Below are 14,127 nucleotides of genomic sequence, written 5' to 3'. Positions count from 1 at the left end.
AGATTTATAAGATTATCTACAGTGTAATAGATAGATTAATTCAGATTATCATTAAAAGTCAGCATTCTGAAGATGGGAAATAGTGAAGAATTTAATAAGTTAAAATGAATAAATTCTGCAGATAAATATTAACTCTGTTTTTCTTTATTCTAAAGTTTCTCTGTTATCTTATTATTAAATTTCATACTCTGATAAAAACTGATCTCAGTTTTATCTTATAAGTCAGAAGTCTTCTTATAATAAGTAATTATTCTATTAATAAGTTATCTAGTCGACCGCTCCACCACGAACTCGCTCGATTTTTCGAATAAGAACCCGCCGATAGATCCATCGAAAAGCCCTCGATCATACGAGCATTCTGACCCCATCGCCGACCGCATACCCTGTGTGGTGGTGAAGTTATCCAGCCAAACGTGAACCGGACGTTGTTCGAAACTCCTGTGTGGGATTATCCCCTGTTCTCCCCTACCACACCACAACCCCGGGCCAGAGTGCCATACAAATTGTAAGGTGAAGTGACCTAGCCATATGCACCAATCTTCTCGATTTTGGAAGATCCCCGACCTGTAGTTGTGGAGATATCCGAGGAGCGACCTCCGCGAAAACCCTGTCCATCTTTGATGTTCCAAAACACCAACGCCAAGTCTCACCCTCGTACCGCCCTTCCCAATCTGGCCCATCCCCGGCAGAAAAATACAAAAAGATACCTCGGCGATAATATCAAGCACATAATCAACAGACTCTTCTGAAGTGCAACCTCCACAGTCTGTCGCCAGTGTATCTAGACTTCAACACCAAGTCTCACCCTTGTACTACCCCTCTCAATCTGGCCCATCCCCGGCAGAATGATACAAAAAGATACCTCAGCAACAGCATTCAATACATAATCAGTGGACAATGAGTCAACAGCACATCAACAACTATAAAATCAGTATACTTCAAGATCTGACTGAGCCTTTGATCCCTGCACAGTGAGATATATTAAATCTAGTTTTAATACCTCAATATTCACTAGATTCTGCAAGAGATTGAGAACAGCAACACTAGGTTTCTATTGAATTTGAGAATTAACTCTATATTGATATAATCATTGACAAAGTCTTCTATTTTAAGATATAAATAACCAGTTTCTCTACATCCCGCTGACAATATTTATATTATTATATAGAAACAGACTTATATTCTCTATAATATCAAGACTCTGAAGAGGGAAAGTCTTGATAAGAGATATACAGTAGTGCATATCTTAGCAGTTTCTATCTCATTCTTCTGCAGCAGTTAATGCAAAAAAAAGATCTTAGAAATAGTTTTTTACTTCTCTTGAAAAAGTAAGGTGTTTTTCTCTGGGTTTTATACAATATTCTTACAAAGAATTAAAACCAGAGTTGTTTTCTGTCATAATTTCATATTCTTTTAAGTAAGAATTACTTTTTCAGTGACTGAAGAGCTTTCATTAATACTTAATTCTTTTTTACACTCTTTATTAACTGATTTGAGTTGCACACTTGTTGTGTGAGAAGAATTGAATGATTTAGAATAAAATTGAATAGTTTTAATCAATTTCTCTGCAAAAAATTGATTTATTTTTTGTCAGTTTTTCTCTCAAAAACTGTCATATTATCTGATTTATTATCAATTGATATCATACTTTTTCTCACTGTATCTCAAGAAAGAGATTATAAAGATTTTATTAATTTATCTCAAAAATCAATTTTAGTTTATTAGATTCTCTTTAAAAATCTAATCTAGTTACTGAACTAGTGTGAAAAAAATCAGGTGTTTTATATACAAAAGTCTTTTATTCTTCTTTTGAAACAGTCTGATCAACTTTTCAATTGAAAACAGACTTAGAAATATCTCAATTGAAACAGTCTGATCAACTTTTCATTGAGTGAAAACAATGAGTTTAAAAATACACTCAGTTGATGTGGAAAAAGATGCTTTCTCAAATGCTATTTCTGAGATTGAAATTCTGAAGAGAAGAAAGAAAGAAGAAATAGAGAAATAACAAGTTCTTGAAATACAGGAACTTGAAAAAGTAAGCAAGATTCTTGAAAAGCAGTGTCTGAGTGAGATGAATGAAGAAGTTCTATTAATTCTTCATACTCAGGCTAGATAACTACAGAAGATGATCAAGTTCAAACTTGAAATCTCAAACACAGTTCAAAAAACCTTGAAAATTCCTAGTACAATCACTGACTCTTCATCTTACTCTTCTTCTTTCTTTTTTTCTACTTCTTCTTCTTCTTTGAATCAGAAGAAAATATATGCTCAAGCAGCTGAATCTGCTATCTTTAAACCTGCTATCTCAAAACCTGCTCAAAATCCTGAGAAAACTGAGAAGAATACTGCTCATGCCTCTATTCATAGAAAAGTGGAAAAGAAAATGTAAAAAGAGAAAAACTTTCAAATCTTCAGAAATAGAAGACTTATTCTCAAAGTCTTAAACCAGAATATTCTGCAAAGAAACAGGCTAAACTCAAATCTCATTTTCAGAATCAGAAATGAAATTAATCAGCAGTTCTTTTCTCAGTTAATGACTGATATTAAAGTTCAAAAATCAGTTATAACTTCAATTAAGTCATCATTCTTTGAAAACTCTATCATTCTGACTACAATGTCTGAATTCAGTGCTGAATTCCTTATTCAGAATGAGAATCTCTGAAAGTCAGCAGTAGAATCTTTGCTAAACACAATAATTCTATCTGAAAGAGATGAAAAGTGAGACAAATTCATTCTTCATAATATTTCAGTTGAAATTTTTGACTGTGAAGAAGAAATGCTACTTCTCAAAAATGAATTGAAAGAATACAACTCTATTCAACTGAGAAAGAAGTCTGTATGACTAAATTCAATTGAGTTCAGACAAAGTAGAAGAAATGCCTCTGTTCTAGTATATATAAAAACACTTGAACAGTCAAAGATCTCTGAAGTAAGAGTAGCAGATTTGAAAATGAGAGTTCATGAATACAAAGACTCAAGAATGAATCTCAAAGCTCAAACACAGTGTTTAAACTGTCAAAGATATGAACACTTTGCAATCTCATATTTTAGAGACTCAAAATGTGCATTCTGTGCCAGAGATCACAAAACTAGTGAGTATAAATGTGAAACATGCTCAAAAAGAGGTGAAATATGTTAATACACTCTGCTTAAGTGCTCTAATTACAAAGAAAAACATGCATCTAGCTCAAAAGAATGTATGTTTGCTTCTAGAACTCAAAAGAACTGAAGAAAAGATGAAGCTCAAAGTCAATCTAGAACTGAAGAGAAGAGTCAAGTTAGTAGACTTATAACTGCAAGCTTAAAAAGAAGAAACTCTCAACTATCTAAATCTTCAAACTTCAATTCTTCAGCTAAATGTAAACAGAATTTGAATTCTCAAACTTCTATTAAGATTAGAGAATTGAGAAATGACTCTGATGATAAACTAGATATAATGCAAGCAGTTAAGATTCCTACTTTTCAAAATAGTTATAATCTACTATCTGATGATAGTGACTAGATCCTACTCTATCTCTACTCTCTTTTAGTATGAATATATAACAAAAACAACAAAAAAAGTTTAAAAACTCTTCAAAAATCATATTTATTCAAAATAATGTGAATAGAAACTCAAGTTGTATTTATTCTTGTCTTTAAATTACATTTGAATAAAAAGTTGATTTTATACTACTTCAGGAACCGAATTTTGATGCTGAGCAAAATTACATCATTTCTCATTCAAGCTACTACTGCTTTCTATCTCAAAAGTCTGAGATAAAGTCAAGAGTAGTGATCTATAAAAGAAAGAGATCAAGATATTAATTTAATCTAAGATTTAATATCATATCTGACTCTGATATTCTGATGAGTGATATTATAGATAAAGAAAATGAGTTTAATACTATACAGCTTATAAATATCTATAATGAAAAGTCATTGAAGAAAAATAATAATATCTGAACAATTGATAGAGGATTTCTGAACATAACTTCATCAAGAAACTCTATAATTGCAGAAGATTTCAATGCACATCATCTCTGATGAAATTCAGAATGCAAGAGAGCAGTGAGAGCTGATAATCTGATTGAATGAATCTTTGAGTATTCAATAGATTTGATTAATAAGTCTGATCAACAAACATTCTTTAGAAAAGACATGAAATAGAAGTCTATTATAGATCTAATCTTCATATTATAAAATCTAATAGAAAGAAGACTTGTAAACTGATTTATTAATTCAAATGAGACATCAGAATCAGGTCATGAGATTATTCAATTTGATATTGAACTGAGTGAAAAACAAATGAGTGAAAATCCTCTTCTCTCTAATCAGTATAACTTTGAAAAAGCTGATTGAAAAGCAGTTAAAGAAAGCATAAAACTGTTAAAATCTGAAAGATAGAATGAGCTATATTGAAATTCTGATCAAGATATCTCAAATGAAATGCTTGAGAATAGAGTGAAGCTTATTACATCTATTATTCTAACAAGTGTTAGAGATAATATTTCAAAAAGAAAATCTTCTGAGTATTCAAAACCTTGATGAAATGAGAATATCTCATCTAAAAGAAAAGAATTAGCTACTGCTAGAAGAGATTGAAAGAATGATGTAATATCTGATGAAGAGTTCAAAGCTGTCAGAAATGAATATTTCTTAGATATTAAAAGAGCTAAAACAGACTGCTGGAATAAATTTCTTAAAGAAGTATAAGAGAAGAAAGTTTTTAAAGCTTTTAACTATACTAAAACAAGAAGTGTAGCAAAACTTCCAGCCTTAGAATATAAGTTTCAGAATGAATCATATACAGTAAACTCTTTTAAGAAAAAATGTCAAGCTTTCATAAGAATTCTCTTTCAGAACTCACCAGATTCAGATTCAGATTCAGAGAAAGAGAATATATCACTTCTCAACTATATTGATGAAAATGACTGAGAATGACCTGATCTTACACAAGATAAATTAGAGTCAGCTATCTTCTCAAGTTCTGTTAAAACTGCTGCAGATCCTGATTCAATTAATCACTTGATTATTCAAAATACATATTTCTACTTAAAGAATGAATATTTTGAGCTCTTTTTCAATCTCTTGAAAAATGAATATCATTCTGAATGCTGAAGAGAAGTCACTGAAGTGATTCTTATAAAATCTAATAGAAAAACTTCAATTTCTAAGTCATATAGAGTAATATCTCTATTGAACTGTCTAGAAAAGGTTTTAGAAAAGATAATAGCTACTCAACTATCTTTTATAAGCTCTATAGATGATTCTCTTTTATTCAGTGAATAAATAAGAGATAGAAAACAGTGTTCTGCAATTGACACTGTTCTCTCAGTTGTTCATGATATTTAAATAGCAAAGTATGAGAGTCTGGTCTCAACTGCAGTTTTTATTGATATAAAAGAAGCATTTGATCATGTTTCAAAGTCAAAGTTAATTCAGATATTGAAGATATTAAAACTGTCACTTTCTCTAATAAAATGAGTTAACTGTTTTATATCTAAAAGAATTATATAACTCTTCTTTGATGAAATGAAATAAGATAAGACTGAGATAAAAATAGAAGTATCACAGAGATCTTCAATCTCACTCATTTTATTTGCAATATACACTGCATATCTATTCAAAAATAGAAATATGAGAATAGTGTAATCTCTGAGTTATATGAATGATATTAGTCTAGTCTACAGCTCAAAAACTATCAAAGAGAATTTAAAAGTAATTGAAGAAGCTGTAAAGAAAATCTTTATTAGAGTAGATATCAATCAAATTCAATTTAATATAAATAAAACTGAGTTAATTCATTTCTTTTCTAAATTCAATGAGAAAGAACTATCTCTAACTCTTTTAAATAGAGAGATTAAACCCAGTGTAAATATCAAATGATTAGAAGTATGATTAAACTCTAAGTTGAATTTTAAATATCACATTCAACAAAGAACTGTCAAGGCAGAAAGACTATTAAATAACATAATCAGACTATCAAATACAGAGAGAGGTCTATTCTTCCAGGCTATGAGACAGTTATATATAGCCTGTATTACATCAGTCACTGATTATGAAGTTTAAGTTTGATGAAATAATCAAGAGAATTTTACTGAACTCTTTCAAAGTCTGTAAAACAGAGTCTTGAGAAGAATTCTGAAAGCATTTAAATCATCTTCTATTAAAATAATGGAAATTGAAGCTTCAATTCCTTCTTCTGCTATTAGATTTGAAAAGGCCTGTATGAACTATGCTCTGAGAGTTGTAAAGATAAGCTTAAATCATATAATCAGAGAAAGAGTCTCTTCTTCATTTTCATTAATTAACTCTGGAAATGAACTGAATTGAAATAGATTTCTTGATTGAAATGAAAATAATTCTTCAAAGAAAATGTGTTCTCAACTGTACAGACTATGCTCTCTGATTAAAAATCAATTTTCTTCTTTAAATATTGAAAAAGTTAATCATGAGAAGTTATTACTCTGAAGAGAAAAGCTTGAATCTCTTATAGACTTATAAATAAGTGAACTATTAAAAGAGAAAGAATATGAACAGCATTTAAAGAGAATTTCTACAATTAATATAAAAGACTCTATTCTGATTTATTCAGATGACTCAAAAAATGAGAACTTGAATAGATTAGGCACAGGCATTGCTTATACTGAAGATAATATTAATTTTATCTCAGATTTCTGAAATCTAGACTGTGAATATAAAGTCTTTGATACTGAACTATTTACAATAGTGAAAGCTTTCAAACTCATTGAAATAAAATCTTATAAAAGAGAAAATTGTTTGAAAGAGATATGAATATTCTCTGATAGTCAAGCTGCTTTAGAAAGACTTAGAAATAGTCAGATTTATAATGATCAAATGAATCTTGAACTGATCTTAAACTCTGTTTTAAAAATTCAAAAGAGAAGAATATCAAAGCTGATAATTCATCTACACTGAGTTTCTGCTTATATGAATATTCATGATAATGAATTGACTGATTCAGCTGTAAAAAAGAGTGCAGAATTAAGCAGATCTATTTAAAAAATTATGTTCTGATCTTTTATAAAGAGAAAAATAAAAGAATCTTGTTTAGATAAGTGAAATGAAAGCTGGTAGAAACAAAAGAAGAGTATATATTATTCAAGATTTGAAATAAAACTCAAGTGAAAATCTTGTTCAATTAAATATAAAAAGAAAATATTCTTATCTATAATACAGCTGAAACTAGAACATGGCTATTTTAAATCTTATATACAAAGATTTGATGATAGATTTGACTCAATAGAATGCTCATTCTGCAATACAAATGAGAATTCTGAGTATATTATAATACACTGTGTATTATACAATAGTCTCAGAGCCAGATTGAAAGAGAAGTATGATCTAAATTAATTAAATATGAGATTCTTATTCTCAACTGAGACAGAAATTAAATACTTAATAGACTTTCTATCAGAAACTCAAGCAGCTATAAGAAAATGACTAAATTCAGAATTATCTGAATATGAAGAGAAGGAAATCAATCAGATATAGTCTATTAAAACAGCTATACACTCTCTTTTAATAATTTGTTTTATTATAGTTTCTCTTTACTTTATCTTTTTCTTTATCTTTTTCTTTTAATTTCTTTCTATACTATCTATTTAATGTGTCTATCTCTGAGACTGTGTTCTTTTTCTCTTTTCCTTTGTCATGATATTGTCAAATGATTTCAAAGTATCAAAAGATGTTAAAATACTGCAATTTGTAAACAGTTTTTATATTCTGAGCTGGAATTTTCTGATTTTGCATATCTGAAATTGATGAATGTATAATAGTTAACTTTACAGACATAGGAAAAACCCTGAGAACTAAAAGTTCTCAGATAGATGTCATAGTCTCTGACTGTATACATCTATAATTGAAGAATAATAATAATAATAATAAAGTTATCTAGTAAAGTATGTGATTCTGAGTCTTAAGCTGAACTCTGAAGTAACAGATGTATTACTTATATCAAGATAGCTCTGCTTCTTCTAGATATGTAAAAAAGAAAAGTAATATTCTTCACAATAAAGAATACACTTTCTTAAAAATATAAAGTATATAAATCTACTGATCAGCAGATTCAGAGAAAATGAAATATCTCTAATAAAGTGTAAGAGTCTTTTCAAAAAAGATGAACTATTCATGTCAAAAATATTGATGCAATGTTCTAAAAAGAAAAATATGTCATCCAGGCTATAACCTGTAGAATAGTTGAAGGTTGTATTGATAGATCTATCTACAAGAACATAATATAGTGGTGGGTCACGTGATCTAGTGGGATCGCTAACCGCAACGGCCGTAACGGCCAACAAGCGCCTGTGCGTATTGCTATATATACAATTTTTTAGAATGAAAGTCAGTCTGCTGTTCTTCCTGTTCTTCAAAGTGCATTCAAACGGACCACCATGCCAGGGACGCGGCGTCTACTTCGCGAGGAAATTACTTACTCATCTGCTAAAGATAGAGAAGTCAATATTCTTCACCGCTTAAGCTATCCCAGCCAGGAAACTCAATTCTTCACCCTTCTCAATAACAGGCGCAGCTGGATTAGAGAAATTGTTGCCCATCACTTGAACCTATCATCTGATGCATGCCATGTTGCCGATGTAGACAACTGGCTCCATGGAAGCTTTAATGTGTGTATTCCAGTCACTATTGTTAACTGGAAAGGAAAGCTGCAGCCTGGGGAACGTGTCCTACTTCGACTTCCTCTGCCATATCGTGTTGGCGAGACTTTTCGGCCAGGAAATGCAGACGAAAAAGTTCGATGTGAGGCAGGTACTTATGCCTGGCTGGAAGACAATTGTCCAGATATACCAATTCCGCGACTGTATGGCTTTGCAATGTCCACAAGTGAAACTGTATGTGTGCAGCCTAACTCTTTTTCATGAGTGACTAACCTGGGTATCCAGTTTACTCATACCGAAAACTTACCTCCTTTCACCCGCTGTATACACTTTCTACGTCGCCGTCTACTTTCCATGCTTGGTCACGCAGTTCCTTCGCAGTATGTCCGTAACCAGAGGAGGACATTTGCTGGTCAGGAATTAGACATTGGCTATTTGCTGATTGAGTATGTTGAAGAAGCAAAAGGGAAAATGCTATCACACACATGGATTGAGAAGCAAGATGATATGAAGTTACGAAGCAATCTCTATCATGACCTTAGCCGGATATTCCTGAGACTTGCAAACACTCCTCTCCCAAAAATTGGATCTTTTGTTATAGATAATAATGGATTCCTACGCCTGACAAACCGACCTCTTTCTCTCGGCATTCAAGAATTAGAGAATGAGGAAATTCCAACCGGTATGCCGCGAGATTACACCTATTCTACTGTTGATTCTTATGTTGTGGACACTCTTTCACTTCATGATAACCGACTTCAACATCAACCAAATGCAATAAACGACCTGGCGGACTATATCTACCAAACATCAGCCCTGACAGCAATGCGAGCAATTTTTCCATTATTCTTTCGCCGAGATCTCCGCCGCGGACCATTCATTTTTATGTTGACTGATCTTCATCAAAGCAATATTTTTGTTGATGAAGCCTGGCATATTACCTCACTTGTTGATATGGAATGGGGATGCTCTTTACCTGTTGAGATGGTTCAACCTCCTCACTGGCTTACAAACAAGGGTGTGGATCAGATAGTGACTGAGGAGTATGAGAAAGCTCGAGTGGAATTTATGACCATCTTGACAGATGAAGAAGAGCGAGGTGACAGTGCTAGCAACACGATTAAACTATCAGTCATCATGAACCAGGCTTGGGAGATGGGGACGTTCTGGTATATCCTCGCCCTATCCAGCCCAACTGGGCTTTTCGCACTTTTTGGCAAAAAACTCCAACCAAAACTAATTGAGAAATGTCCCGATCATGGTGCGTTTCACCAAATTATGCCATGGTACTGGACACAGGATATAGTGAGCATTGCAACACGCAAGCTAGCGGACAGAAAGGATTATGATGCCCGACTTCAGCAAGCATTTGAGGAAGACACTCACACAAGTCAGAATTTCGGCAACTCCTAATTTGTCACTGCCCGGTTTCCTTGCTTGAACCCGTCTGATTCTGCTCTCTGAGTGCTATATGAATAGCTTCCTCAAGAGCGAGCTTTGCTTTTTCATTCTTAATCTTTTCTCGCTTATCTATTGCAGCCTTGGCTGAAGAGCTGAGCAATTGGAGAGTCTTCACATCCGCCTTCATACCAACCATTGCCTCCTTGCCCTTCTTCGCCTAGTCCGGTTCAGATTTATCAATCATTTCCACCTAAGCTACCCATACTTTTAATATCAGTAACAATGCTTCTTTAAACCATGAATGAAAGATCATCGTACAATGAGGATGAACAATTGTCCGTGTTTGATAATAGTTGGGTGCGCGAGGTGGAAACAACAACTCGTAGTGGGGAGCACGGTAAGGCATTTATAGAGAAAATTGCCCCATCACTGTTTCTCCTGTTAGGCCATAAATATATTAGGCAGCCGCAGGAAACGACATCTATTTCTAAGGATTTGTTCCAGCCTTGTACCAGAGTCTGGTCATGCCGAACTTGCAATTGTTGTGGACGGATTTACAACTTGACATTGTGAACCACTTAGTAATGGTCACAAGGCGCCAACCCGGCAAGTTAAAGAGTAGGGGCGAGGCACTGCTAATGGGGTTCATCGAGTTCCAAGGTGCCACGCCGACTGTTTTTCCGGTCGGGCACCACGATCGCCATGGATTAACTACATAATGAACTAAGCTCATTCATGCATAATTTTTCTCTCAATTTTTTTTCTTTTTCTAGTCGGCGCAAACTCATCTATCCCTGTCACAGTTTAGCATCTTTAGACATATATTAATAAGTTATTGTGATTGAACAGTATCATTTTGAGAACTTCTCACTCTTATTTTACATCATAATGATCTCAAATAAAGATGATACAGAATCAATAGATACAAACAAATTCAAACTTTCAACAATTAATAGTAATGTTAAAAGAGATTTTAATAATTTAACAAAGTGATTTGAAGCAGCAGAAATGATTACTCAGAAGAAAAACATATAGTATTATATTAATATAGTGAGATTTCAGAAAGTCTATTTACTACTAAGTAAGTTAAAACTGAACAGAGTAAATAAAAACAATTCTTCAAAGAAAATACTCTCACAATTATACAAGTTATATTTAATAATTAAGAATTAATTTTCTTCTTTAAATGTTGAGAAAATTAAACATGAAAGAATATTTCTATAGAGAGAAAAACTAAAATCTCTTTTAAATTTGTAAATAAGTAAACTATTGTGATTCAGAAGAATATAGAGTCACTGAATAATAATACAGCTACTTCTAAATAAGCTTACAAATGTAAAGAGACTCTAGCAGCTATTAATTAATTTATATATAAGAAGTCAGTGTATATCTGTAATCTTACACTGACTTAAGCAATCTTTGAATTATATCTGATAGTATGTCTAAAAATTAGTAAGAAGTGCAGACTTTTTCAGAGTGTGATAATTCTATCTATAAAGTAATTCATAGTTATCATATTAGAGTGATTCTAAAAACATCTCAGAATAAAAAGTGTATAAAGAAATAGTAAGTAAAAGAGTATCTGATTAATACTGCTCTACTTATTAAAGAAAAACTTCACACTCAGACAAATATTATATATATAAATATAAAAAGATATAAGAAAGAGAATAGAAGTAGTAAATCTTTATTATTATTATTATTATTATTCTTTTCATTATACTCATATGCAAGCGGAGCTTATGATGAGTCCTTGTGTGATGTTAAATACAGGTCAAGTGTTGATTATACAGAAGGAAATACAGGTGTTGAGATTAGACTGACCGGCGGGACCATGAATTTCACATTTAATCTTATTTGATCTGATCTCATACATTTCTTGATGTGAGTCTCACCAGGACCAAGCCTTAAAAAAATCTGAAAATGAATTATTTCTGAGAGAAATGATGTGAAAAATGATCAGATTTAATTCAAGAACAGTAAAATAAGAGTAATTTCTCAGAATAAACTGTGAAAGATAATCATTCTTTCAAAATCAGAATAAAACTGAGACTGAAAATTAAAATCAGTCTTATTCAGTTCATTCAGTGATTACTTATATAATCAGAATTTGATAATAATTATTGATAATACTTATAAAATAATTAAATACATTCTTGTATAAGTTTATTCTTCACTTTCTTATAAAAACTATACTTCTCTGATATACTGTGATCAGAGATATTAAACTATTTGATAATTCTATATTTTATAATTATAAGTTTCTTAATTATTTCTTCTTATAATTATTCTCAGTAATAGTAATAAATATCTCAACTTGAGTTAAACTTTTACTTCATTCTCATCTCTGTTAATAAAATTATTAGAATATTATATATTATCAGTGTAACAGTTAAATATATACTCTTAATAATTTTTTATAACTTTAAAATTAATTTGATATATAAATTTATTGAATTATCTTAAAGATAGTGATTAAATTTAGTTTTATAAGTATATAGTTTTATCTGATTTTCAGTTATAATTAATATATACAAGTTCTGTTTCAAAGTTAGTATTATAATTCTATATAATATGAAGTGTTATCAAAGATTATTACTTACTAGAGAATTATATTTCACTATCTTCATATCTTGAATATCTGCTCATTCAAATCTCTGATAGTTAATATTGTAGTAGTCTCAGACTAATTTAATATATAAGTCTCATTTCTTCTCTATTCAATCTTGAGAAGTGTAGATATTAACTTAATAGAAGAAATCTAGTAGAGCTGCTATAGTATAATACTCTGTAAAAGATTATTCAGTTTTACTGTAGTAATATATCAGTTTATTTCTTACAGTAATAATAGTCTGTGCTATAGCATTATCTCAGACTGAATTTCTTTTTAAATAATTCAACTGCTTCTCAAGATAAGTAAATAAACTATTATATATCTATCAGACTGACTGCAGTATTGATATATAAGTAATTAAGACTGTCTTTATTATCTTATAAAACTGAAACAGTAAATTAATTATATATTTCAACTAAGATTACTTTATATCAGAAAGTTTCAATATTTGAATCTTTTCTTAATCAGAGTATTACACTCAATGATTAATCATCTGATACAATTAAAGAGTCTGAATAGTTATCTTATATATTAAACTTTATTATATTCTAATATTCTATATCATATTCAGTGATGTGACTGATTTATTTATTTATTAAATATTATAAAATTATTATTATTATTTAAAGAAGATATAAATCATATTAGTAATGTTTCAAATCTGTGATATTTAAATTATTAATCAATCTATTCAAAATTAACAGTAGTATTATCAAAAAGTATTATTAAAAAGTAATATTAAAAAATATTATTAAAAAATATTATCTTTTATAAAGTGAATATAAAAGTTACTTAAGTAATTACTTTTATCTCATTCTTATCTTAAGAATCAGTTATCTTATTATTCTTTATCTTGATATTAAGATTCTTTATCAGTGTTTATATCATAAGTTAAATTATATAAGTAATACAGAGAATATAATCTTATTTATTATTTCAGAAATACAAAATCAATTTTTACTTCAAGCTCTTCATCATAGTATAGTTATTCATAGTATTATCAGTTATAATTATAAGAAGACTGAGACTAATATCTTAATAGTTATTTTTAATCACAGTTATTAATATCTCTATTATATAATTCTCAGTATGACTATTAATCAATGATTTAAATTTAATTAATATCTCTTAATAAGTTCAGTTCTTATTAATATAATAATATATAACTCTTATAAATATAAGATTGTTTGTACTAGTTTATATATTCACTGTGAGAGATACTCTTCAATGATTCTTCAACTCTGATTCTAGATATTATATATTAACTTTATAGTATATCTTGAGATTGAACTGAAGACAGAATCAATGTGAAATATAAAGATTTAAATTAAGTATTTAAAAAAGTGTTCAGAATTCAGAGTTTTCAATTAATTAAAGAGAAAGATTCAGAGATATATATATACAAAGTAATTATTCACAAAAGTTATTAGATAAGAGTTATAAAATCAGAGTACTGATATATAGTTATTTTTATATAATTTTCTTTAAATTAGA

The 14,127-nt window shown here is 30.3% G+C and overlaps 3 protein-coding genes across 4 annotated transcripts; 1 reads left to right on the top strand and 2 right to left on the bottom strand.

Annotated features, from left to right (window-relative positions):
• Nucleotides 1–263: 263 nt before the first annotated feature.
• Nucleotides 264–758, bottom strand: BDBG_17967 (uncharacterized protein; the record flags this gene model as incomplete). Its single annotated transcript, XM_031725577.1, has 1 exon — nt 264–758. Exon 1 carries the CDS (start codon nt 678–680, stop codon nt 264–266), a length of 417 nt encoding a protein of 138 aa, XP_031581273.1. The 5' UTR covers nt 681–758.
• Nucleotides 759–8,396: 7,638 nt separating this feature from the next.
• On the top strand, nt 8,397–10,031 carry BDBG_09203 (uncharacterized protein; the record flags this gene model as incomplete). The annotated part of the gene is made up of 2 exons (XM_002620471.1): nt 8,397–8,852; nt 8,904–10,031. The coding sequence occupies 2 exons, from the start codon at nt 8,397–8,399 to the stop codon at nt 10,029–10,031; spliced, it is 1,584 nt and encodes a 527-aa protein (XP_002620517.1).
• BDBG_09202 lies at nt 9,620–10,577 on the bottom strand. 2 transcript variants are annotated; one of them, XM_031723904.1, is made up of 3 exons: nt 10,338–10,555; nt 10,005–10,283; nt 9,620–9,907 (listed from the first exon to the last, which is right to left on the bottom strand). In XM_031723904.1, exon 2 carries the CDS (start codon nt 10,213–10,215, stop codon nt 10,036–10,038), a length of 180 nt encoding a protein of 59 aa, XP_031581272.1. In that variant the 5' UTR covers nt 10,216–10,283; nt 10,338–10,555; the 3' UTR covers nt 9,620–9,907; nt 10,005–10,035. The 2 variants fall into 2 exon arrangements, with proteins under 2 accessions (XP_031581272.1, XP_002620516.1); XM_002620470.2 differs by having other exon boundaries at nt 9,625–9,907; nt 10,005–10,274; nt 10,338–10,577.
• Nucleotides 10,578–14,127: the final 3,550 nt, after the last annotated feature.

Source organism: Blastomyces gilchristii, assembly GCF_000003855.2.
Source record: "Blastomyces gilchristii SLH14081 genomic scaffold supercont1.36, whole genome shotgun sequence".
Taxonomy (NCBI): domain Eukaryota; kingdom Fungi; phylum Ascomycota; class Eurotiomycetes; order Onygenales; family Ajellomycetaceae; genus Blastomyces; species Blastomyces gilchristii.
Note: the sequence above shows the minus strand (reverse complement) of the source record. Positions and strands in the feature narration are given on the sequence as shown.